Raw genomic sequence first — 24,684 nt, 5'->3', positions numbered from 1 at the left:
CCCAAAACGCTCTTCCTCTTTGCTTAGAGGGCTAATCAGGCTTGTACCTGCAGCATTTTGTATGTTTGCTTTACCTCGTAGGAGCTGTTGCTCTGGCACTGAGGAGGCAATTAAGGTAATTTCTGAGGTAATTAGCATAAATGATAAAGTAGGAAATGTGGAAGGGCCGGATGTTGAACCAGCTCCTTTTTAAATTAATAGCTGGGTGGTTGTACGTATTTTTCAGTTCACAGCATGACCAAAGGGAAGGTTGTAGTTTGAGGTTTTTTTTTTTTTTTTTGAGAACTACCTTGTTACTGTGGGGATAATTATATTAAACTCTCTCCCCACCCCCGTGTGTCTGTGTGTGTGTGTGTAGGGAGCTGAAGAGAAGCTGTGCATAGCTGTATTCTATCACAAAACAATAATCCATCTGTCTGGCTCCCGATGAATGGATACTGACTGCTGAGAAAATGCAGATGGATGATTTTTATTAACATTCTGGGAACTGCATTTCCAGTGACCTCTAGCAGAATAGATCTCCCCAAGCTCAGTTATATATCTGTCATTTACTTCCCCTTTCCATTGCCGTTTCCCTGGTGTTTGCTTGACAAAACAGTTGGCTGCAGTCTAGGGAAACTGTGGGTGTTGGGATCTCTGGTTCTTTCTAGGAGGGGGAATGATCCACGTGTCAGCCTTACCAGGTGGAGCAGACAGAAAAGACAACCAGATGAGCTAATTCTACTTTATTGTAAGGCTGCATTAACAGAATCTTGCCAGTCTGAAAGTACAATTGTCCTGCTGTCTCCTTTACAGTCCGGAAAACTAGGGAGGGTCCCTCCTGAGCATCTTGCCCCGTCCACTATCCAGTTGCGGACTATGCTGTCTCTTATCTAACCATCCCCTAGACAGCAACTCTTTGCCCCGTCTCCCAAGGTCTTTCCCCCATACCACTACATCACGTTACACTTCTTTCACATCGCACATCGCATCGGAGGATGGTCTCTACCTGTTGCCATTTATTGATTTCTTTGTCATTGCTTGAGGCAGAACTTCGAAATCTTCTCTCTATTCAGGGAATACGCTGCACAGCCACTTATCTGCTGTGGGGTGGGGTAGGGATGTAGGACACATTCTGATAAGGTGCACTGGTGTTATTTATGTATTTATTTATTAGTAATTTATTAAATTTATTTTAGCTGCATACTTCAGAGGACTCTGGGTGGTTTACACTATCCATACAATAATTAAAAGACAGTTAAAAGCACAGAAACCAAGGCAGCCTGGACAAAAACAGTCATATAATAAAAATGATAGAAACGTGATAGAAACACAACAGGAACTCCACAGGCATCTTAACCACAGGCCTGGCAACAGAGCCAGGTCTTAAGGGCCTTCCAGAACCGCAGAAGAGTGGGTGCCATTTGTATCTCTACAGCAGTGTTTCTCAACTTGGGAAACTTTAAGATGGGTGGACTTCAGCTCCCAGAATTCCCCAGCCTAGCTGGGGCATGTTTTCTCAGTCCCTCAAGGTGACAGCTTTTGATTGAGGGGACCTGGAGTGCACCTCCTCTGAATGTACTGGGTAGGCAGAAACTACTAGAGACAGGTGCTCCTTCAAATAACTAGATCCTATGACATGAAGGACTTTATCGGAGATGACCAGCAGCTTGAATTGCACCCAGAAGCCTAGTGGCAACCACTGCAGCTCCGAAACCAGTGGTAACACATGGGCATAATGAGAATTGCCTGATACTGCTTGCACCACTGCATTCTGAACCAGCTGTTGCTTCTAAGTGTCTTCAAGGGCAGCCCCATGTAGAGCACATTCCAGTTATCCAGTCATGAGGTGAGGTGTAGTGGCCTCTGCAGACAACTGCAGCGATGCCCAAATGTTGGCCTACGCCTGATGACATCAACAGCAAGAGCCACCATTATTGCGTCCTGACATCTGATGCGAATGCGCATGTTCCAGCATTTCTGTGATGGCGTCATGCCTGGGACACTGTTGGCCATCATTGGCAGATAACCAGAGTAAGGCATTCCACTAGAGACTTTTTCTGATTTATTTGGATTGAGGCTCTTAGAATTTTCCACCAGAATGGTTGCATTCCTTGGAGAGTCTTGGAGTGTAAAATCCATCGTACAAGCTTCATGCTTGGAAAGGCTCTTTTAAGGGCCTGGCCAATCCTCTTGGTGCTTTGAGTCAATTGGAGTGCATCCAGTCATTCTTTTGAGCTGCAGGAGATTCTTAAGTGTGGGTCCCCCATCACTGATTTTCCCCTCTGGTATATTAGGATATCTGACATTGTAGATATCCTAATATTGTTTTAATCAATGGCACATTTGAGAAGGAAGCAAATTATTTAGGGAATTAAATAAAGACAGGCCAACATTATTTTTCCTGTGATTATGTATTTATTTGGAGCATCAGAACATCCAACTTTTACCCCACATCTGTAATAAAGTAGTTCCTGATATACTGTAGGTGGTACAATTTCAACAGCCTAATACAAAAGGAAAGTGGATTGGGAGGGAGAAGGAAGGACATTAAGTGGCATTTTAGCTTTGCCAATAAGAGCCAAAAGTTGTTGGGTTCTCATTGGATCAGCAAGGTGTTCCAGCATTTTGTGTCTCTTCTGCAGCTGAATGGCTTAGCTTCATGAATGGAACCTTACAGAATATTAGGCACATTTGGAATAGCATCAGGTGCGGTAACAAAACCAGGATCTGATCAGAACTGAGGTCTTGGAAAGAAAACAGTGTGGATATATCTGTTGCTAAAAAGCTTGCAGCTGTCCACCTGATGAAAGTAGACCTTGGTTCTTAGTTCTCCTACCTCAAGCGTTTTGCCTTTAAGAAATCATGTTGCAGAAATTGTTTACAAGAGAACGAAAAATCCAGGTAATCTTTCTGCTCCAGCAATCTGCTCCAGCGCTATAAACCTATCTGTTGTGACACATAAAGGTCTTACTGCCTCTTTTTCTTTTGTGTAATGCCATCTTTGCAGGTCTCTGGTGCAGGTTCTCCACAGGCCCATCTTGAGACCCACCTGTTCAACATTGCCATCTTACCACCTAGCCTGGAATCACCTGTGGCCTCCCCCAGGTCTTCTTTTCACATGACTGTAAGTCCAGAATTACATCTCCCCAAGAATGCAGTGACCCCTTCAAAGGGGGTCACTGATAACAGAGCTGTATTTCAATTTCTGTTTCTGTTTTTGTACAAAAGAGATTCTGTAGAAGCTCTTAGAGAGAGATTCCCAGGTCAGGAAGATTAGATGATTGCACTGTGAATTTAAAGACGTCTAAACCACAAATTCATTCCACACTCTTGTCTTTATGGGTACATCATGTTGACAAGGATGACTCGGAATTTAAAAAGGCTGCAACTTTAAAAGTTCTTCTTTTCACCCAGAATGGATAACCATGTTAAGAAAAGCAACATTGGGGGGGCCACATTTGGAAATTTGAGAGTATGTCATGGGAACTCTCCCAAAGTGGCTACCAAGGGGAACTTTCCTATTTTCTTGTAGGCATGATGAGTCATAAAACCCCTTTTATTTATTTAACAGATGTATACACTGCTGAAGGCAGGCTGTTGAGCTAGTTTCTCACCACTTTCTTGATCATCTCTTTTTTCTGGGTAGAGGGTTCAGGGTTGGAGCCACCTAGCATTTTTATTTCCTAAAAAAGCCTAGAGAACCTCCGTGATCGTCAGCCTTACGAGGTGGACCAGACAGGAAACACAACCAGATGAGCTAATTCTACTTTATTGTAAAGCTACATTAACAGAATCTTGCAAGTCTGAAGGTACAAATCTCCTGCCATCTCCTTTACAGCCCGAGAAACTTGGGAGGGTCCCTACTGAGCCTCTTACCCCATCCATTATGCAGCTGGGGCTATGCCGTCTCTTATCTGACCATTCCCTAGGCAGTGTCTCTGGGGTCAGTGTCCTAAAATCTTTCCCACATGCCATTACAGTGATAAAGCCTGGTAGAAATTGAGTGACACCTCCCTGGTCATATTGGTGTCCTTGAAGATCATGGCATCTACAGTATCCTGATTTCTGCCTATACCATGTTGTTCATTGTGAGAATTGGATAACATTATATGCTTTTATTACAGAATTATACAAGCTTTTGAATGAGAAAGTGTGAAGGGACCAGGGCCATCCATGGGGAAAGGGTGATCAAAAAAGTCAAGGTGGTGTCACAATCATTTCATTGTGAGTGCTCTTTTGACATTTGGCCCCTGCCCTCCATGGATGCCCCAGGAAGCAACCATCTTATTCATTCTCTTCTTCATGAAAGGGAATTAGTTTCCTCTCCCAGCATATACATAGTTCAGTTTAGTGGGATTGAATAGGGTTGGGGAGACCCAGATTCTGGGCTACTCCCTACCTCTCAGCCCATTAACCTATATTAAAGGGAAGATGTTTTGGAGAAAATTGGACTAGGGAGGACTATCAACATCACCTTGAGTTCCTGGTGGATAGATGGAATGTGTATCCAAGGAATGAATGAGTAAATAATTCAAGCCTGAATATTTCCTTTCTGAATCAGAAGAATGCACGTGGTGCTAAGTCAATCCATTGAAAACCATCAGTGTGAGTGACATCCATTCAGTAAAGGTTAGCAAATTTCTAGCACTTGGATATCTTTGGTGAAGTTAATCTGCCTTGGAGGTAATCCTTTTCAGTGCTGTCACATAACTCCCTAACTTTCTCTAAACTGCTTGGTTCCTTCCATACAAAGAACTTCACCATATGAAATTTTGAAAGATTATAATGCTGCTTCATTGCACCAATGTACTGCAATCAGTATGATTTTTTTTTTTAATGGTATGAAATTGTGCTTAAATTTTGCACAAACAACAATGTTATAAGCATGCAGAAAGTTTACCCATCTAGTTTTCTCGACAACAATAGAGTATGGAAGTACTTTGCTATTTCCCTTCTGCTGGATGTTTTTTCAACTTCTTAGCTTTCCCTGTAGCCCTGGAACACCCTCTTCTTTGAGATAGGCATTCAGATCAGAACTCTTGATCACTGACATTCATATGAACTTTTTAAAAAGCATTTTGGATGAGGAGGGCAAATAGGGTGGAGAAGCAGAGGACAAGGGGATGCTTCACCGTTTCCTCACTGGCAATAGCACCTTGCAAGATGATTTGAGCCCTCTGTGCAGTTTGATTTAGAATGACAGTAGATGGGTTTGATGTCTACTGCAGTTTTGATGTTCTTGACACCCTCATCCAATGTGGTCTTCCTGGTTCAAACATCAGCCACTGGGTTGTTGTTGCTTACCTGTCAATGTAATGTAGGGGTTGGTAACAAGGTGCCCATGGGCATCCTGTCACCCATAAGAGCATGGTATCCATGGAATTCATCCCCAAGAAAGAACAATGTCATTAAAAAGAGTCTAAATGCTTGTGAGATCATCAAATCTCCTATGATTTTAGGTCCTCTAGAGGTTTCAGGAAAGAAAACCAGAATGTTATGAGATTTCAAGGTGGGAAGGTTGAAATCTTTGGAGGTTTGGTGCTCTCATAGGATTTTAGCAATATTTTAATATGATTCTTTAACAAATATATTATTTGACACTAGCACCATCAAGGAAAATTGCACAACGGTGCCCAGCACTTGAAAAAGTTGCAAATCCTTGGTATATCATGTAGCTTCGATTATAGCCTGTACATGTACCATGGGAAAAGGATTGCCCTGCTGTCTAATGTTAATTGGGTAGATGTGGGGGGAGGGAACAAGGGGCAAGAGTCAAACCTTTTTTCAATGAATGGCATCTGACTCTTGAAGGGGACTTTTGTAAGACTGCCTGCATAATTTAATGAATGCAGTTTTCAGCCATGATTTCTCTCTCATTCTCTCTCTGTCTCCTTCCCTCCCTTCTTTTTAAGAGTGTTTCTATATTTTTGCCATCTGTGACTAACTGAAGGTCAGGCAATGTCATGCTTGTTAAAAACCTGTATGTTAGACTTGGAAGTCTGTTGGAACGATCTATGGATTATACTGATTCTGATCAGTTCTATTCTTAATTTGTTCTGCATGGCTCCTAAACCTCTTGGTCTTGGTGGCAGAAGGGTTGGATTAGGACCAATGAGACCCAGGTTCAGGTCCACCCTCAGCCATGAAGCTCACAAGGTGACGTTGGGCCAGTCCCTCTGTCTCAGCCCAACTTACTCCACATGGTTGTTGTTGGGAAACATTTGAGGAGGGAATGTTATGTATGCTGCCTTGGGTTGGTTGGTTGACTGATTGACTGATTGATTGATAGGATTTATATGACCACTTATCTCATATGATGATTCTAGGTGGCTCATAACTATCCATAAAAAAATATAGTTAAAAACAAAAGTACCCTTCCCCCCAGACGCCAGACCAATCATCCTCGCAGGTCAACCCCCATCCTAGCCCAATGCTGGATTCCTGGAGGAAAGGCAGAGTATAAATAAATATATATTATTTATTTGGTAAATATATATCTTTCAGGCACTAGAAGATCGTGTGACACCTATTCAACCACATCACCTTTCCTTTGTCAACTCACAAACTCCAAGCGAGGAAATTATGTACAGTGTGACAGTACCTTTGCCTCCAAATCAAGGCAAGATCATGTAATATATAAAAAAATTATCTCTGTTATTGTTTTTATAACTGAAAGTGGTAGGCTGGAAACCAGGCAGTGGGGAGGATGGGTTGGAGAATACAGGAGTGGCTGAAGTATTTATAAATAAACAAGCTCAGGGGAAATTATTGAACTTTCTTTGGTCAAAGCTGAAGTGTTGATAAATGTCTCCATCTTAAATCAGATTGACTTGGATTAAGCAAAATTGTTATCCTTCAAAACTGGGAAATTGAGAGCAAATCTGAATGCATATAACCCCTTCTGGCACTTGCCACAATGGTGAATTGAGGACCCTAGGAAATGTAGGTTTCTGCAGAACTCACTCACTGGGTATCAGATGCTGGATGGAAGAGAATGCTCTGGCTGTTACTAAAATCTGAACGGGGGAAGAATCGCAAGGACATAATATTCATACCATGTTCGAAGCAAGCTTTACCAGCTCCAAAGACTCATATTTACAAGCTCCACAATAGAGATTTCAGTGACCATGAGCACTGCAAGCCTTGGGTTCTGATTAGGCCCATATAAAATCCACAGAAATACTGACTAGTTAATCAGAAACTAGCCAGCCACATTTATCAACATGTGCTAAGCCAGATGGAATGGCTAGTTGATGGTTCAACCATTATTAAGCGAATGAGGGTTTAAGCGTGTTATGTGGACAAAGCTACTTTGAAGTCTTGGACCCATTAGCAGTACCTTGGGAGAACATAACTGCAGTCCTATGTAAAGCATACTTGTTAGGACTATAGTATTTTACTACTGTATTTATTGAACTTACAATTATAGATGGTTTGTAGTCTATCCAGGTTGAGCTAAGAAGTAAATAAATTCTTTCTCCATTACAACAGGCATGGTGGAGCACAGGGACAAACCGTTCTCCCCAGTAGCCTCTTTTACCCAAACAGACATCGACAATGGCAAAATTGTCTACCGCCCGCCTAGTGCTGGATCACATATTAGAGAGTTGATGGAATTCTCCTTTGCTGGTAAGAAGTTAATCCATTGATTGGCGCTCATTTGTTGATTCCCATTCTTGTCATTGTGTGCCATACCTGCAGTAGAGCTATGAGCTTGAGGACATAGGCAAAAATACAGTTCTTCATGACAAGCTAGCCTTTTCTGGGATCTTCAGATTTGTTTTGAACCAATTTGAATTGCTTTTTCAGAGATGGATGTCTCATTTATAGTAAATTGTGAACAGTTTTGAGAATAAATGCTATAGAAAAGAGCCATAACTTTCATTTATTAATATGTATTAGTAACTGAAATGAACATCCAAGAGCTGTAATAAAATGTACAACTTCCTGGAGAAATGGCTCCAAGACAAGAATCTTATGGGAGAGAATATAAGACAAACTCAGTACGTTGGGATCTTCTTAAAAGAAATAAAATCATTTGAAGAGAAGTGCCAACAGAAAGGAAGGGTATGAAATGGTGAAATGTGATCATCAAAAGAAATGCATTCATCATCTTCCCTTTGGGGGAGATGGGTGGTGACAGAAATTTGAAAAATAAATAAATAAATAAATGGGTTGTTTGGAAGTCTAGGATTGGTCTGAAAATTATGTACAAATGCTCATCAACACTTTGGATTTAAAAGAGAGGTAAGTGGGGAGAAAGAAATTCTTCAGAACAATCAATGTGAAGTGAAGAAATTGGTGTAGAAAAGTCCATAATATTGTTGCCTCTCCAACCAAATTATTATCTTCATATGGTTTATGAAAATTTGACTGACTGTTAACCCTTACTGAAACAATACTTGTTGCGGTTGGGGGGAATTTGTTGGGGTGTAACAATATGGCTCAGGGAAAGTTTTACACACAGACACACACACTTTGTGACTATTTGCTTTCAAGTTGTATCCCTCGATTCTCAACGTTTATGACCTCCTGAGCTTCATCCTACATGAAGACCAGGATAAGGAACCTATGGTCTTCAGAAGTTCATGTGTTACAATGTTTTTTTCCTATGATTTCTTGTTGGGTGAGAAAGAATCTTCTTTCAAAATTTATTTCAAGGAAAAAGAGAGCCTTGGAGAAATTTTCATGGATGTTCTATTTAGTTGTGAAGTGGCCAAGAGGTGTACGTCAATGTTCAACTTTCAATATATGATCCTCTCCCCAGAGTTTGTACCCTCGCTTTCTCCCCAACTTTCCATTAAATCCTTGGGACAGAATTCAAGAGGAGACACCTCCCTTGGGCTTTTTCTAGTTTGAGAACTTGGTCAACCAATGAGGCTTCTGAGCAATAGAGTTGGAATGGAAAACCACAACTCCCCAGCAGTAGATTCTTCCATCACCACCAACTGTAAAGGCGGTTCTAAAATGTTGTCTGTAGAAGCTGGAATTCTCAAATGGCCTGAGAGAAAGTTAGAAAACCCAAACCCTTTTTCACAGAGGGAAATAAGCCTTTGAGAAACTACAAAGCAGATTTCAGCATCTATTTGCTGCAATTCCCACCATCCTCAGCAATAGAGTGGGAATGATGAGCAATAGAGGTCAACAATATTTGAAGGGTCTAAGACCCCATCTATAAGAAAACCAATGAACCACATGGAAGATGCTGGATCAAATGACTGTTAAGGATCTATGACATTATAAAACTTTTCTGCCAAAAAAGTATGTTTTTCATCCACAAAGCAGAGAATTATGATGAAGATAAATGAGGTGGGAATGTGTTACACTTTTACCCTAGAGATATGGCAGAAATGTTATTTAGATCCATTTTTCAAAGATGCTTGGTGAATGCAGAACAAAACGATGCTTCCCTTCGCCCCTCTGTTTGGTAGCAGAGTTTGAGCCAAGTCCAATATCCTGAGATTTAGGACTTCACAAAGGGAAATAATGAAGAACGGTTAAGCGCCAGCGTCTTTATGACAAGGCAATCCATTCCAGTTTGTTGGAGGAACGTTCCTCCCGCCTGCAGTGCAACCCACTCATAATTTTCCCATTCTCTGTGATATATGGCCGTCAGTGATTTGTTGGGCTGTGTATGTTTCACAATGAAATTTAACAGCAATTATACCACTAATCATCGGATTAGTATCAGTTCATGAATTAATATCAGCTCATGAAATTCCCTGGGCTCCTATCAAATTGCTTGCATCGTTAGGCATTGCTTAGATGTAACACCTTAGATGCATTACAGTGCAAACAGCTGCTATTTCTACAACTACCAAGAAGCAAGCATACAAAGCCATCTTCCAGGAGGAACTTGAATTCCTTATCAGGAAAAATGCAACCTGCTGTGTTTAGCCTGCTAGCGCTGAAACACAGGGTGTATAATTCATCAAAATGAATGAGAGTTGTACTGAAAGAATCTGCCAAAAGCTGAAGCCCAGGCATTTTTCAAAAATACTCCTCTCTTTCACTTTTTAAAGATGTATTTTTTGTCAGCCTTTGCTATAAACAGGCCTAAGGTACCTAAAAAGAGGGTTTTTTTCTGCTGTTAAAGTTCTGGGTTCTTTTTAAGATCCTGCAGCTTGGAGCAGAGCTGCATTTGATCTTCCCTCTCCTCACCTTGGTTATGGATAGCATACCAAACAAGACAAGTTGGTTTCAGCAGAAGCATCCAGTAAGTCACACTCTCCATTTTGAGCAGTACAAATCCTTCAAAACCCATTTGGATAACTAATAATTGGCTGCTTTTTTATGACATTTCAAATCTGTCTCCTTACTTTACCTAACAATAGGGCCGGAGTACTCAGTGTTATCAGTGAAGTCTGAAAGGCCTTGAAGTTCCGAAGCCCAGTGCTAAAACGTTTCTCTTTTTTAAAAGAAATCATTTGTGAAAATCTTGGTGGAAGTGAGAGAGAGGAGGGTGTTTATTAAAGAGCAGATCTATTCTCTAAAAACCATGAGTGAGAATAGAAACCATTCTCTAGGGACTCTTTTATCCAGCTTCTGCTTTTCAAGGACTTTTAGCTGGAAATGCTAGAGAGATTAAAAGTATCCTTTACACAGAAAGAGATTATTTGTTGACCTTGCCCAACATGGTCATGGTTGATCAGCTTCTGTCTCTCCGGTGTCTCTCCAGTGAATCAGGCAGTGAACACTGAATCTGGAACCATGAGATGGCAACGCTTGTGTTCCATCACTGGACTGAGAAAGATAGCTTTGTCTTGGAGATGCAGAAGGCTGGAGAATTTCTAGCTCATGGAGGCCCACCACACTTTGCTTCAAGATAAAACATTTTTAAATCTTTACTTGAATAGAAAGCTACTTTCCCCTCTTAATTATCTTAAAAACTGGTCTCAAATCTACTGAGAATGAGCCAGTATTTCCAAATATGGTTGGGCTGGTTTCTTTCCCCTTCCTCAAATTCTTTGTGACCTCACACCTGTAGTGGATCAACTTAGCTAATATTGTGCTTTTCCACGTGTTGCAAACAGTTGTGTTTTCCTGGTCTTTTTATTTTCTCTAGGACTCCCAGAATCAATCAACTTTCGTTTTACAGGTATGTGGATATTTGTTGCTCATGACTCAGAGTGTATTTATACTTCGTTGTATCTATTTTGAAGACATTCCGACTGCCTAATAAACATGAAATGTAGTGCTGAAATCGGACACTTGGTGATAGATCAAACATTTTCAGGCGGAGCTGCAAAATTATTGGTGGCAGAATTTGGCGGGGTGGAGAGTTTGGAAGTGAACCCCCTTTTCTCTTCTTTTTTTCTTTTTTCTTTTTCACCTTGATTTCTTCTACTCAGCTCCTTCCTTCCCTCTGCAATGCATCCACCTAAGTCAAGGGGAATATAGAAAAAAGTGCTTAAACTTTTACCACAAGGATGAAAGGGGCTACTTAACCCTTCCCTTCCTGCTTCATTCCCTCAATAGTTCTCTCAATTTCTTTTCCCTACATTACTATCCAGCTAAGGCACATGAATATAAGGAAAAGGGTCCTTAATTTTCCTCCACCTTTGTAATGATATAAGGCAGTGCTTTTCAAACTTGGCAACTTTAAGATGGGTGGGCTTCTGCTCCTAGAATTCCCTAGCCAGCATGCTGCCTGGGGAATTCTGAGAGTTGAAGTCCACCCATCTTAAAGTTGCCAAGTTTGAAAAACACTGATATAAGGGGATGCTTAACTCTTCCCCACCTCTTTTCTTCTACAATGCATTACGTCATAGATAAAGGCTGAGCACCACCTTTTCACTTGCTTTTGCTTATTACCTCATCTGTTTGATAGCAAAGCAGATTCTGGACCTGGATCTGCCACCAAACATGTTTTAAGATACATAAATCGGTTTCCCACAGACAATTATGTACCATGTGTGTGTGTGTGTGGCAAAGATGAGGGTATGGGAGAGGCAAATGATGGATATGGAATAAGTTAAATTATAATACAACTTTTTTAAAAAAATAATGCTGTCATTTGGAAGGAACTGAAAGATAGACTTATATTTTAGAGGAACATGGACACTTTCATTGATCCCATTTACATAACTTGCTTAAGTAGGTCAAGGGGGAGGATTGGGGTATTGTGTGAACCCTCACACCTAGTCAACTAAGCCTGGAAATGCTGGTGTGGGTAGTCTTGCCTAGAGCAGCCTTTAATGTTATTGGGGCTTTATGAGTCAAACCCAACATTTCGGATTTCAGCCAATCATTTATTTCACATCCACACAAGGAAGGAATAATTTTAAGCCTGATTCTTTTATGCAACATATTCACTCCAGTAATTTCTTTTAGTGTCGGATGGAGAACATATAAGTCCTGAGATGGTGCTTACCATCCATTTGCTTTCCACTGATGTAGAGCCTCCATTGTTCCAGATTACTGCTCCAGTGCTTGAGGTCAGCCAAGGAGGCAGAGCTGCCATTGGTAAGGAAAGAGAACTAGTTCATCAGTGGGCTTCGGGTACGCACCATGCTATATTTGTAATTCATAACTGTAGCAGTTCAATTAGGGGACCTCCCATAAATTACTTGGCACCAATTGAGAAACTGAATGTTCAGTAGAGGAACTAAACATTGATAAAAGGCTGGGGTCTGGGAACTCAGTCTGCTATGGATATAAACAAAGAAGGGAAGACATAAAACATAAGTGAAGAAATCCATCTGGAAGCATAACTCTGCATGGGATCCTTGTGAGTTTGAATCCTTTTGTATGGAAGCATGATGGGTGATCTGGCTCTTACCTACAGTAGTTTTTCTTTTAGGCTGACACTGAAGGTAACATCTGAACAGGCTGTTTAAACAGAAATATATCAACCAGTGCCACCAATTCAATTTCCCAAGGGAATAGTTGACCTAGAGACCCATCTTCAAATGTGTGTATAGTGATTTTGTATAGTGATGTTCATTGGGAAATCTCCTCTTTTGCTGTTGCTGAACTACAATTCACAGCATCCCAGGCCTTATGATCAGTGTTATGGCCAAGTATTCAAGTGCACCAATACCCAAAAGACTACTGACTCCTCTACCTGTGCTATAACCTGCTTATAAATTGCAGTCCACTGGGAGATCAGAGGCTAAAAATCTAAATACATTTTGCTTCCTCCACCTCCATGTTTGGATGGTTAAGGAATAAAGCTGACGCTCAGCGATGGGCACATTGCTCCTGAAGATCTCTTCTTTGAAGTGGTAGAACCTCCCCACCATGGAGCTCTTCTCAAACACAGCCCTGGATTCCCTGTTCACATGACAACAGGTATGCTTGGGGGAAGTTTCTCATACTGTTTTTCTTGATCTTTTACATTAAAAGACAAGTCTGTTAAGAAGAAAAAAAAATCCACTGAAGTGCAGAATGAATGCTTACAGGTAGTCCTCCCTTAACAACCACAATTGTGAGGGCAATTCTGTCGCTAAGTGACATGGTCATAAGCAAAACATCACATGACTGCGATGGGCTTGCAACCTCATTTTTGCTGTGGTTGTTAAGCAAGTCACTGTGGGTTGTTAAGCAAGACATCACATGACCGCTACCTGTGATTTTATCGCCGGCTTCTCCATAGACTTTGCTTGTCAGAAGCCAGTTGTGAAGCGTGCAAATGGTGATCAGATGACAGCAGGACGCTGCAACCATTGTAAATGTGAGGACTGGTTGTAAAGTTACTTTTTCCAGCACTGTTGTAGCTTTGAATGGTTGCTAAACAGTGCAGTCATTAAGTGCAGTCTACCTGTACTTTGTTGCAAGTGTTTTATTTTTGTAGAGAGTGATGGACCATGTATTGGTGATAAAATCACTCAGCCTTCCTCAGCCTGGTGTTCTCCAGATGTACTTAGATTTCAGCTTCCAGAATTTCCAGCTAAAATGGCCAAAGCCCGTGATTAGTCATTCATTCATTCATTCATTCATTCATTCATTCATTCATTCATTCATTCATTCATTCATTCATTCATTCATTCTTTCACCCAACAGTATTATAACTCTTCCAGACCTGAAGTACTGGGGATGATACAGTAAGAAAAGCATGGTGAAGCCTGGGTTGATACATCTCAGTACTGCACTGTGTAGCGCTTTAAAGATAATAACCAGCACTTTAAATTGGGGCCTGGAAGTCTACTGACAACCAGTGAAGCAACTTTATTAAAGGTGTTCTTCTATACTGGTGGAGCTGCCCTGCTAACAATCTCAGCATTGTAGTTTGTACCAGCTGCAGCTTCTGGGTGATTTCCAAAAGGAGCTTCAAATAGATCACGTTGCAGTAGCCCAAGAGGGTGGCCATCAGGGAATGAGTTACTGAAGTCAGGGCTTCCTGGTCCAGTTGAGGTCTAATGTGGTTGGAGCACATCAGGTTGGAGACGGCTGCAATAAGCTCTTTCCTTACAGTTTCCATATCAGAATGTATAGGGATCTAGTTCATATGGTTTAATGTAGGTTTTTTCAGACTGGGTTTCCTGAAAACTTGATGGGATTCCTTGAGAGGGCACATAAAATTAAAAAAAATCAAATAATTTTAGTATATAAAGTTGCATAAATAAATTATAACAAGCACAAGTATTACTTTATTACCAGTTTCCTACCACTAGAGCTGTGCCTCTTAATCAGAGGTTCCAAGAATTTTTTTTTAACTAACAGGTTCCAGGGCCTGAAGAGTTTGAAAGCCCCTGTTTTAATGTACAAAAGAGAAATGTACAAAAATACAATACACCCCACCAAAAGCAGAGCAAGAAACAACATAAGGGCTGTTCAGCAGTCTGGATTTGAAGAGGAAAAAGTGATTTTGAGTCCTTACTGACATGCCCCCGGCATCTGTTGGCCGTGCCTTGAGAAAGCTGCATCTTTCCCTGCTGCTGCTCAATCCCAGAAAAAAGACTCCCTTGGCTTAAGGAGGCCCTCACAGGTGGGATGAGTGCACTAGGCATGCTCCAAATCAGCTTTTCCTCCTCCAAAATGAGATGGTTGGGCAGCTTTATAGTATGTGCATGTAATATAACATGTGTTAGATGGACTGAGTGCCAAAAGAAGAAGACACGGAGCATAGTTTCTGTGGGGAGATTAGCTTCTGGGACAAAAGGCCTTAGGGGCCCTTAAGAAACAATTTTGGCAAGGATGCTTTTGCAGTGGTTATTTTCTGGCCATGATCCAGGGTACAAAAGGCAAGGAAGAGGGAGAGCTTTGTCTTCACCTTCACAGTGATGAGACACAGAGCTGCTTTAAGTACTTTAAGCCTGTCTGAATAAAGTGTTTTTACTCAGAGCCCCAAGAGCTGGGGAGGAGGGTCCTATGAGTTGGGGAAGTCTGCCCTGGCTTCTTCCAAGGCTTCTGAACTTGAACTTAGGGGATATTGTCCATCTTTCCTCTGAATGGAGAAAGTTCTTTTGGGGTTTGCTTCAAGTGGATATGCTGGAACTCAAATGTGCTGAGTTCCATAAACTGAACGGAGAGTCTTCTCAAGTGTTAACCATTAAAGCAGTACTTCTGGACTACCAAGGGGGAATCTTCTCTTCATTCCAGCCTTGAACAAAATCAGTGCCTCCCCATTGCATTCAGGGGCAAAACGGTAGATTCACAGAGAGTACCGTACTTAGACTGAGGTATCATTTATTTATGGGGAGTTTATCTTAATGGCTTGTAAAGGAGAAAATTCTGATTCCAGCATTTCTTTCCGGGAAGGTGATACCTTCACATATGAGGAAATCACCAGAAACGCCTTGCATTATCTCCATGATGGTTCATCCTCAGAAGAAGACAGCATGGAAATTTCAGTAACTGATGGCAGTACCAAAGACACCTTTTTGCTCAACGTGGAAGTAAGCCCAGTGGACAGTGATGGGCCAAGGATGGATCCCAGCTGCTCGCTGAGTATCACTGTGGCTGGTAAAAACTCCGTGATCATCACTCGATCTCACTTTGCTTATATTGTAAGCATCCAATCTATTTTTGTTTTATGTCTCAACTTTAATCTGTATCTTAGTATACTGGTATCTTTGGTATGTTCAGAACAGTCATAGAGTTACTGTAGGGAGACAGAGTATGTAGGGTTGCCCATTTAGAAGGGAAGGGGGAAGAACAAAAAAAACCCACTTGGTTTGGTCTTTTTCTTTGTTTCTTGTACAAAGTTCAGCTTTTATTGGTATGAAGGCAGACATGGTCACCTAGGAATTTTTGAAGTTCAAGCTGGAACGAAAGGAATCATTGAGTGATTGGTTCAAAACTTGGCAACTGAAGATCCAAGGGAATCCTAAGTTCAGAGCATTTTCTGAAACTGGCATTTTCTTTTTTAAATTATAAAGTTCAGCACAGCTTCTGAAATGACATTTTTCTATGTCCCTGACAAACACAAGGGCCACTGGTGATCACGTGGCTGAAGACAACCTCTTTGTGACTGTAGAAAGACGCTGGTGTAAGACAGCCCATGTCTTGCAAAGCTCTTGCGTCTCTTCTGGGAGCAAAAATTGTTTTGTTATAATGACTTCCCATGACTTGTGTCTATGTCACAAAATCAGAGTTGGAAAGGACCTAGAGGCTAACTCATACTTTAGCTGCAATGGAAACAGCTGCAGTATCCTTGACACAAAAGTTGTCTAGACTGTGCATAACCTTTTATGGATAACCAACTACTTGTGAAAGCATTTCATTGCTCGAAAGCATCTACTATTAATCAGGTTTTCTTATGCACACAACATACTAGGATAAAACAGAATTGGCTAATATATATTTCAGTATAGTTAGTTGATAGTTCAGTTATTTTGCAAACCTAGCCAATTGGGTTAATTCAGTAAAACATGGTTTATTTGTGATGGGTTGATACAGTTTTAGCTGTTCCTGGCTAGTTTACTCCTTGCTTCTAATCCTGCTCTTGGTAGAAAACAAACCTGTTTTCTCTTTCTAAAACATTCCAGGCATCTGGAAAATACTGCCAAGCCTCTTTTTACTTGTCTGTATGCTCAACATACTTAGTTCTTTCAGTTTCTGAATCCTTCCTCACCTTGGGAGGTAAGCCCCCACTTTTCACTGTCCTTAACAGAACTAGATGAATGTGCCTAATACAGAATGAAGCAATCATTTCCTAACACTATTTTTCTGTTAAGGTAGCACAAGATTGTACTCACTTTCTACCCAGCCACATTACACTGCTGGCTCACCTTTACCTTTCCTTACGTCATTTTTAAAATTAGGATAATGAAATCTCAGAAATAATTATCTGGGTCTGAATGTGATGGATGGAGCCTTTCCCAAGATTGAAGGAATTGTTCATTGTGGAGTCCTCGGTGCTCTCTGAGCTTGGTTGTTTGCTTGCAGACATTTCATTACCTGATAGAGCACTGATGATGTTACCTAGTTGGGCAACGAAACATCTGCAAACCAACAACCAAGCTCAGAAAGTGCCAAGGACTCTACACTTCAACCCTGAGCTACAGAGATTCTCCTTTATACATCAGTCATTCACAGCATGGCACCCTCCACGTGAGTTCAGACTACAGCTACAGTCCCAGAAAGTTGACAAGAAACTCTTGGACGTCCACTTCCTGTATATCTGGAGAACACTAGATTGAGGAAGACTAGTTTATTTAGCTAGTGAATTTAAGTTAGGTCCTTTGCCTGACGATGGGCAAATGTCCACCATCTCAACTTGTTACTGGGAATAATCCAATGACTATCCTTATCACATCCTATCCTTTTCTTCCCCTTCTCCTTCTCCCAATGTTGCTAAGCATAGTCATTTTTAAGTCTATCCTCTGCTTGTATTCTGTGCCCACAAAGTATGTGACTTTCTCCTTGCTGATCATGGTTTCAAAGAGGTAGTTGGTCTTCGTTTAGTCGAGGACTAATTGATCAGTTCTTCTTGCAGACCATGACATTCAATCACTGTCTCCAAATCCATAATTGGAAGACATCTGTGGTTGACATGTTACAGTACTACATTTTTATTCTTCCTTTTCTCCAAAGATTTAAAAAGACAACTCCCCTTCCCTCTTTTAGCCTTACACCAATCCTGTGAGGTAGATCATCCCAGAAGAGAGTGACTAGTCCTAGTTATCCAATGAGTTTCAGGGCTATAGAGGTGAGGGTGGGGATCGTATCTCATCTCACTCAGGGAAAATTAGATGGAGCATCTCCCAAGAGCATCTCTTAGTGTACAGTTAGTTGGAATTATTCTATCTTCCTCCTACTTACATTCTGACAGAGGAAACATTGCCTGAGGCTACACCAGGAAGCCGAAGGTAGCATCCTTCCTGCTGCTTGAAAAACATGTCTTGTTCTGACTTTCAGGCAGGTGGAAACTTGGCCTGTTCTTTCTGGCATTTCACAGAGCTGCTAACATAATCTGGGCACATCGGCTGATCTCTGCTAGCATTTTTATGATTCACAGACAACATCTGATCCTGGACCAGCAAAGCAGTCCATGTGCAGAGAAGATGGGTGTAACATAAAAGACCCACATCCCCCTGAATGTTCCTACCTGGCAAAAGTTTTAACTTTTTCTCCTGGCTCCTTCCTACATCTTCAAAAAAGAAAGGCAGAAATAATGAGTCTTTTCTTTCTAAGCAGGTGTTTTGGTTTCCGTCTATTACCTTGAGGTACAGGTGACATGCAGAGGTGAAGGGAAATTAAACTAAACTGAGAATCAGATTCCATGAAGCCTCTTTAGTCTCCTGGCCTGCCAGGTTGATCATGAGAAGTTGGTTGAGCTCTGTGCTTTTGGTTCTTTCCTGAAATGCTGTCACTTTTACGATTGTTTAACTGTACTGGCTATTTGTACTGAAGGTCTCCTGTGCAGAAAATGTTCTCTTCCAATGCTCTCTTCAACCCTTTATATCAGGGTTCCTCAATCTTGGCAACTCTAAGCTGTGCGGACTTCAATCCCAGAATTCCCCAGCCAGCTTTGCTAGCTGGGGAATTCTGGGAGTTGAAGTCCGCACAGCTTAGAGTTGCCAAGGTTGAGGAACCTGCTTTATATGAAGTCTCCCTTTCTGTCCACTAGGTCTCCTGATTTGCCTGATTTTTTTTTAATGAACAGCATAACGTAAGAAAGGGAAACCCCAGGCTCTAGCATCATATTCACCAAGTCCAGTGATCCTACAAGGATGGTAGAGGGGAGCTATTTGACCTTTTGGAAATGGGCATTGCCACCTTGGCAGCTATTTTGTCACTAGGCATCATGTCTCCTGTGGCAGCCATTTTGTGAGTGTGCCCTGCCCATACTCAGCTGCCAAGCAAGACCAAGAAGGCAAGAACTACCCTGATTTCAGGCAGGGATCTTGAATGCTCCTCTGGGGTAAATTTAGCATCTTGGAAGCTGCAAAAGGAATTTCCCATCTCCATTTACAGTGAATTAATTAAGGTGGGGCCTCTTTGAATACTTTGAAACGCTTTTTTCCAGATTTCTCCCAACCTGGGCTGAGCTGCCTTTTATGAGATAAACTCTTGGCTGTCTCACCTGCTATTTCTTTCCCTGCCTCCCCACAATTGCTCACATCAGCTTGAAAAATGTGCTGATCCCTGAACTAAATCATTTGCAAGGGTTTTTCCTGCTATCCTCCACACTGTTCTTTTCTGTCAGGCCTTCCCACATGCTCTTCAATCTTCTCCCTCTCTTCTACGTTACTCGGCTCCCTCCCTCATCCACTTAAATGGACAGCATGGAAACATTCCTCCCCAACCCCCCACCCCGTTTTCTCCTTCCATTTTAAGTGGGCTAATGTGAGGTATTTCAAATTGCCCACTGCCAAGGTTGCAACCATGTTCACAGTCTCCATTTTTTCCTCCCAGCAAAGGTTTAAATGCAGTGGGAACTTCACTGGGCCACACATTTGATGGACTAAATACTGAAAAGAGAAAAACAAAACCAGAAGGATGTTAGGTGGTGGGAGACAACAGCCCCAGTAGAGTTTCTGTTGGAGGAATTAATGCTAATGAGAGGTTGCCTTGGAGAAATTAATGCACTGAAGGCCTTTTCTTGCATTACTCTGGAAGTTTATGTTAAAATTCATATATTGGGGAAATGTATAGAATAGCTCCATATGTTGGTAGGAGTTGCAAACACGGGCAGTTAGGAATGATAACTCTTGGCTCTGCCATTAAGTCAGAAATTGAGAAAATTCCTTCTGATTCCCTCATTCCAAATCACAACTGAGGGGCATCTACAGAGGAAGGGGGAAAAAAAAGTCAAGATGTGGCCCCAACTACCTCTTTTCATGAGTGTCAATTTGCCTTTGCATGATGTACAATGAAAAAAATGCATTAAAAACAAGCAACAAAAAGAATGCTACAATAATGGTGTCATCCACCAGCAGCAAGTCCCAAGTAACATCTCTGAAAGGCTTATTAAATAGGCATGTTTTTATAGTGAAAACCCAGCAGGGAAGCAGTCTGGATGTGTGAGGAAGATCTTGGGGTTCCTGCAGGTGGAACTCAGTGACAGGACCCTCAACAGCCCTTTTCTCCTTGATCTCACTGGACAGTCAGATTCATTTAAGAGCTGGTGTTCTTGAAGATACCTAGGCCCTGAACCATATAGGGCTTTAGAGCTGATAACTAACACTTTGAATTGTCCCTGGAAGCAGACTGGCACCCAGAATAGAAGCATTACTGGACACATTGGTGGACGGAGTCCGTTTGGACCTGAAGGGCTGCAATTGTGCCATTCCTCAAATGTCAGGATGTAGAAGCCATTGAGATATACCAGAGGTGTGCGATGCTAGGAGCTTTTCTTCTCTTCAAAACTCTGAATATGGCCAAAATTGAACCATAGAAATGTGCTGGCAAGCTGGGCCCATAATTTTGATAATGTCACCTGATTGTTCACCTTTAAGATGCACAGTGGGATATGAGTTATGTGAAATGAGCCTGGAGCCTAGGCAACTATACATTTATGTCAATCTCATAAGTTGCTCTTTGGAAGTCTTCATCAACAATTTGTATGTTCAGGACTTTACTTAAATTCTTCTTTTAAAAAAAAGACTATGTATAGAACAAACTACATATGCTAATATTCTTATTTTTATATAATTTCCATCAAACTAAAACATTAAAAAAGGCAAAAATGTCATGGGAAAAGTCCTTTCCTGGGAGGTTCCTACAAATGATGAATTCATAATAATCTTAGAGCTAGCTCTCCATTAGAAAAACTTAACTTCATTAGTTGAATAGGGTTTATCAGATGTTTAATTGAAATTGTCTGACTTGGCATCTGAATAAAACAGTGGTTTGGGATGAAAAAAAAACATGTTCTCCAAGTTTGCAGGTTCTCAATGTGTTGGGGTTGTAACTTACATAAGCCAAGCTGGCTGGGAATTTTAGGAATTATAGTCCCACCGTGCACATTTGGAGCGTGCCAAGTTTGGGTTAAATGCATATTTGTGTCTTAGAAGGCGCCATCTTCAAAGACTGGTCCCTTTTTTCCTAACCCCTGTACGAAAGGGAAGCAGAAATTTGCAGGCCAAGTTTCTGGCATTGACCTACAAACCAGGATTTCAGTGCACCCATGTACGAGAAGATGTACCTCACCTTAAACCAACCTCTCCATGGTCTAATTTTTGAGCTGATTCTCACATTCCTGCCAATAAGTTTGATTAGGCTGGGAGGTTGGAAAGAGGGAGCACTCTCCCCATGGCTATGGTGGTCTCTCCCAGCTGACATGCAGAGGAATACTAAGTAGGTAGGGAATATTCATGTATTTTTTTCCTTATAGATATTGTGGCAATATTAATGTAAATGAAGACTTGAGTGTTTTTGAAGGGTTGACTGGTTGCAAATGACATCACGTATACAGTATGTGTAACTTTCATCCTTACTTCTGCAATTGATTGTGTGATATGGTTGAATGATTATTGATGTGTGCACCACATCAGTAGGTTTGTTATCTTATTTTGTAATGTTTTTATATTGAAGACATCAGCAGTTTTTAAGAATCTTTTGCTTAATTGATACATTTTTTTCATGATTAAAATACTTGTACTCAGTTAAAGGTGGCCAATAAACACATTACTGAAATCAAAATAATCAGCAGTTTTTAAGAAGACCTCTGCCTAACTAACTGGATGTACCTCTTTTAATTGAATAAATATTTTTTAATTGGTTAAGTCATTGGATCAATCGGCAAAAAAATCAAAGCCCTCCCCCCAATCAATTAGGTCACAAGGCCAAATAATCCATTGACTTAACCTATTAAAAAGTATTTAATCAATTAGAACTGCAGCCTATCATATTTTGCATATTTTTTCTCCTGGCACAAAGGAACTTTAAAATAGGTGCAGCAGAACAGAACAACATCATAGAAACAAGTTTGTTCCCAATTTATTCTCTATTATACCTTTCAAACACATGAAAGGAAGGACTCTCCTTTTTACCTAGTATCATTCATTTTATTCAACAATTATCTGAATTAATATGGCTCTTTTTTATCTCACTTCTGCCCTTAGGATAACAATTCCCCAGATTCTGAGATAAGAATCCAGCTGATTTCTCTTCCCATGTATGGCACTCTTATGAAGATCGCCTCTGGACAGCAGTCAGATGAGTTTTCTGAGGTCTATAATTTCACAATGGAAGACATCAACGATCAAAGAATCAGGTAATCTTCATGACTGTCTCCAAGAATTTACTCCAGGTTCTTCAAGATCATTTTGAAAACCACAGTGCCACCTCCAGGGAAAGAGAGGCGTTTGGGATGTGTAGCCTTCTCCGAAAACAGCCCAAGAACTATTTGTCTTTAATAGTTTGTGGATTGGCAATTAAAATATGCAGGTCACAAACAGGTGTTTTATTACATATTCTGCTGGGGAAATATGAAGGTTGGAACTAATGAAACAGTGACGCAAGAAGAACTATAGAAATGGAAAATCTTTTCCTGAAAGGAAAGACATAAGCTGTTTAGGCTTTTTGAAGAGAGTCCTGACTTTTGCAGGGGGCGGGGGGGAGATTGGGGAGAGATATGAAAAAGTCCCAGTCTTTAGAACAAAATGTCAAAAGACTTCAGAGTCTTCCCCCAGCTACTCTTCTGAGATTCTCTGATTTATCATTTAATGCTGGAGACAAATGTTTTATTTCCAATAATTGAAATCAGTGACCTTCATCATACCTAACAGAAAACCATGGGTCTGCATGAAGTGCATGCACTTCCAACATGAGTTCTTCCCTCTCACTTTTAAACAAACAAATATGACTGAATTCTGGAAACTGTGGTTTAATTAAAGGAGGGGTGGGGACACTGGTGGCCATGAGATTCCCCATCAGTCCTCAAGGCCTAGGAAGAAATCCCACCCCCAGCAATTCAGGTACCATTTCTCCATGAATACACAACAATTGCCCCCAGGACTTTTGGTGCCTTTGGGTACACAAAGAAAGGAGCATTCATGATTTGGACATGTTTGTTTATTTATTTTTATTTGAAAGACATGTTTTTTAGCAAAAAAGATGAGTTTTCATCCAGACCTGGTGATGCTGAGTGACCCTCAGGAAGTGGGCCAGAAGTCAGTTTTTCCTGCAGTTGAATATAGATTCCTCAACCTTGTTTACACTATTGTTTCAGAATATGTCAAGTTCTGGAATCCTAGTTTGTGCTTATTCCAATAAATCACAATTTAAACTAGCCCTTGTTCTAGAATACAGAAAGTAATGGGGGATTAAGGCTTATTTAAAAGGCAAAGATTTCAGGTTTGCATAGGCTGTGATGGGAAGCCATGATTTCCAGCAGCATTTTGAAAAAGAGATTTTAAATATGGTATATTTAATATATACTTTTCTTGTTATAGAAATGGGGTTGTACAGGTTTTAAGAGATGAAGCTGGTGCGCAATTTGGGGGTCCTCTTGGGCTCACAGCTCTTGCTGGACCGCAAGTGGCAGCCATGGACCTGGAGGCCCTGCTCATGGTCACTCACACCTTAGTCACTTCCCATTTGGATTACTGCAATGCGCTTTACATGGGGCTGCCCTTGAAGACCACTCGGAAGCTACAACGGGCCCTGAACACAGCAGCATGCACAGTAACGGGCGTTTCTAGGTCTGATCATGTTACACCTCTGTTGCACAAGCTTCACTGGCTCCCAGGGGCTGCCCCTACCTTATGGGACACTCTCCCCCCAGTGATTTGGCAGGCCCTCAGCCTTTTAGCCTTTCAGAAGGCCATCAAGACCTGGCTTTTCACCCAGGTGCTGGGGTAGAGTGAGGATATCTGGAGTTGGTTGTGGGGCATCCCGAGGGGATGATTGAGGTGCTGGGTTTTGTTTTGGCGTTACGATTTATGATTTTTATCGTTCTGGGTATTGTTGTTGTGAGCTGCCCAGCACTGTGTATTTAGATGGGCACCCATGCAATTCTTTTGAATTAATAAATAGCAAAACCTGTACGAGCAAAAGCAGGAATGGTAGAAAAGACACGAGTTGATATAAGCCATGCATCAGCAGTCTGGCTTATCTGTGGCTGGCCCAGAGGGGTTTGGGAGAACCTCTAGAGTCTGGTGGCTTTGTTCTAGGCTCAAAAAGAAACATTCTCCCCATTTTGTGCACATCCGTACTTCACTGTTTGGATTTATCCCAGTGACATTGTCTTTCATCTTGCCCTGACTTTTAATTTTGTGACAATGCATGAACCTGCTTTCCCAATTTGGGCCCCCAGATGTGTTGCGACTAATGCTCCCCTAACTAATAGCTTTCGATCTGGCAGATTTA

The 24,684-nt window shown here is 41.2% G+C and overlaps 1 protein-coding gene across 1 annotated transcript in view; it reads left to right on the top strand.

Moving 5' to 3' along the window:
* The window catches only part of FRAS1 (Fraser extracellular matrix complex subunit 1), a 175,422-nt gene that overhangs the window by 92,621 nt on the left and 58,117 nt on the right, over positions 1–24,684 (top strand). Inside the window, exons 24-31 of the mRNA XM_063310434.1 lie at positions 2,990–3,106; positions 6,487–6,601; positions 7,474–7,611; positions 11,048–11,080; positions 12,316–12,447; positions 13,150–13,275; positions 15,685–15,932; positions 22,437–22,588. Of these exons, the coding sequence (XP_063166504.1) occupies positions 2,990–3,106; positions 6,487–6,601; positions 7,474–7,611; positions 11,048–11,080; positions 12,316–12,447; positions 13,150–13,275; positions 15,685–15,932; positions 22,437–22,588 (1,061 nt within the window). The remainder of the gene's footprint in view (positions 1–2,989; positions 3,107–6,486; positions 6,602–7,473; positions 7,612–11,047; positions 11,081–12,315; positions 12,448–13,149; positions 13,276–15,684; positions 15,933–22,436; positions 22,589–24,684) is intronic.

This window comes from Candoia aspera, chromosome 8 (assembly GCF_035149785.1).
Source record: "Candoia aspera isolate rCanAsp1 chromosome 8, rCanAsp1.hap2, whole genome shotgun sequence".
In the NCBI taxonomy this organism is placed as follows: Eukaryota; Metazoa; Chordata; class Lepidosauria; order Squamata; family Boidae; genus Candoia; species Candoia aspera.
This window is presented reverse-complemented; position numbering and strand designations above follow the sequence as displayed.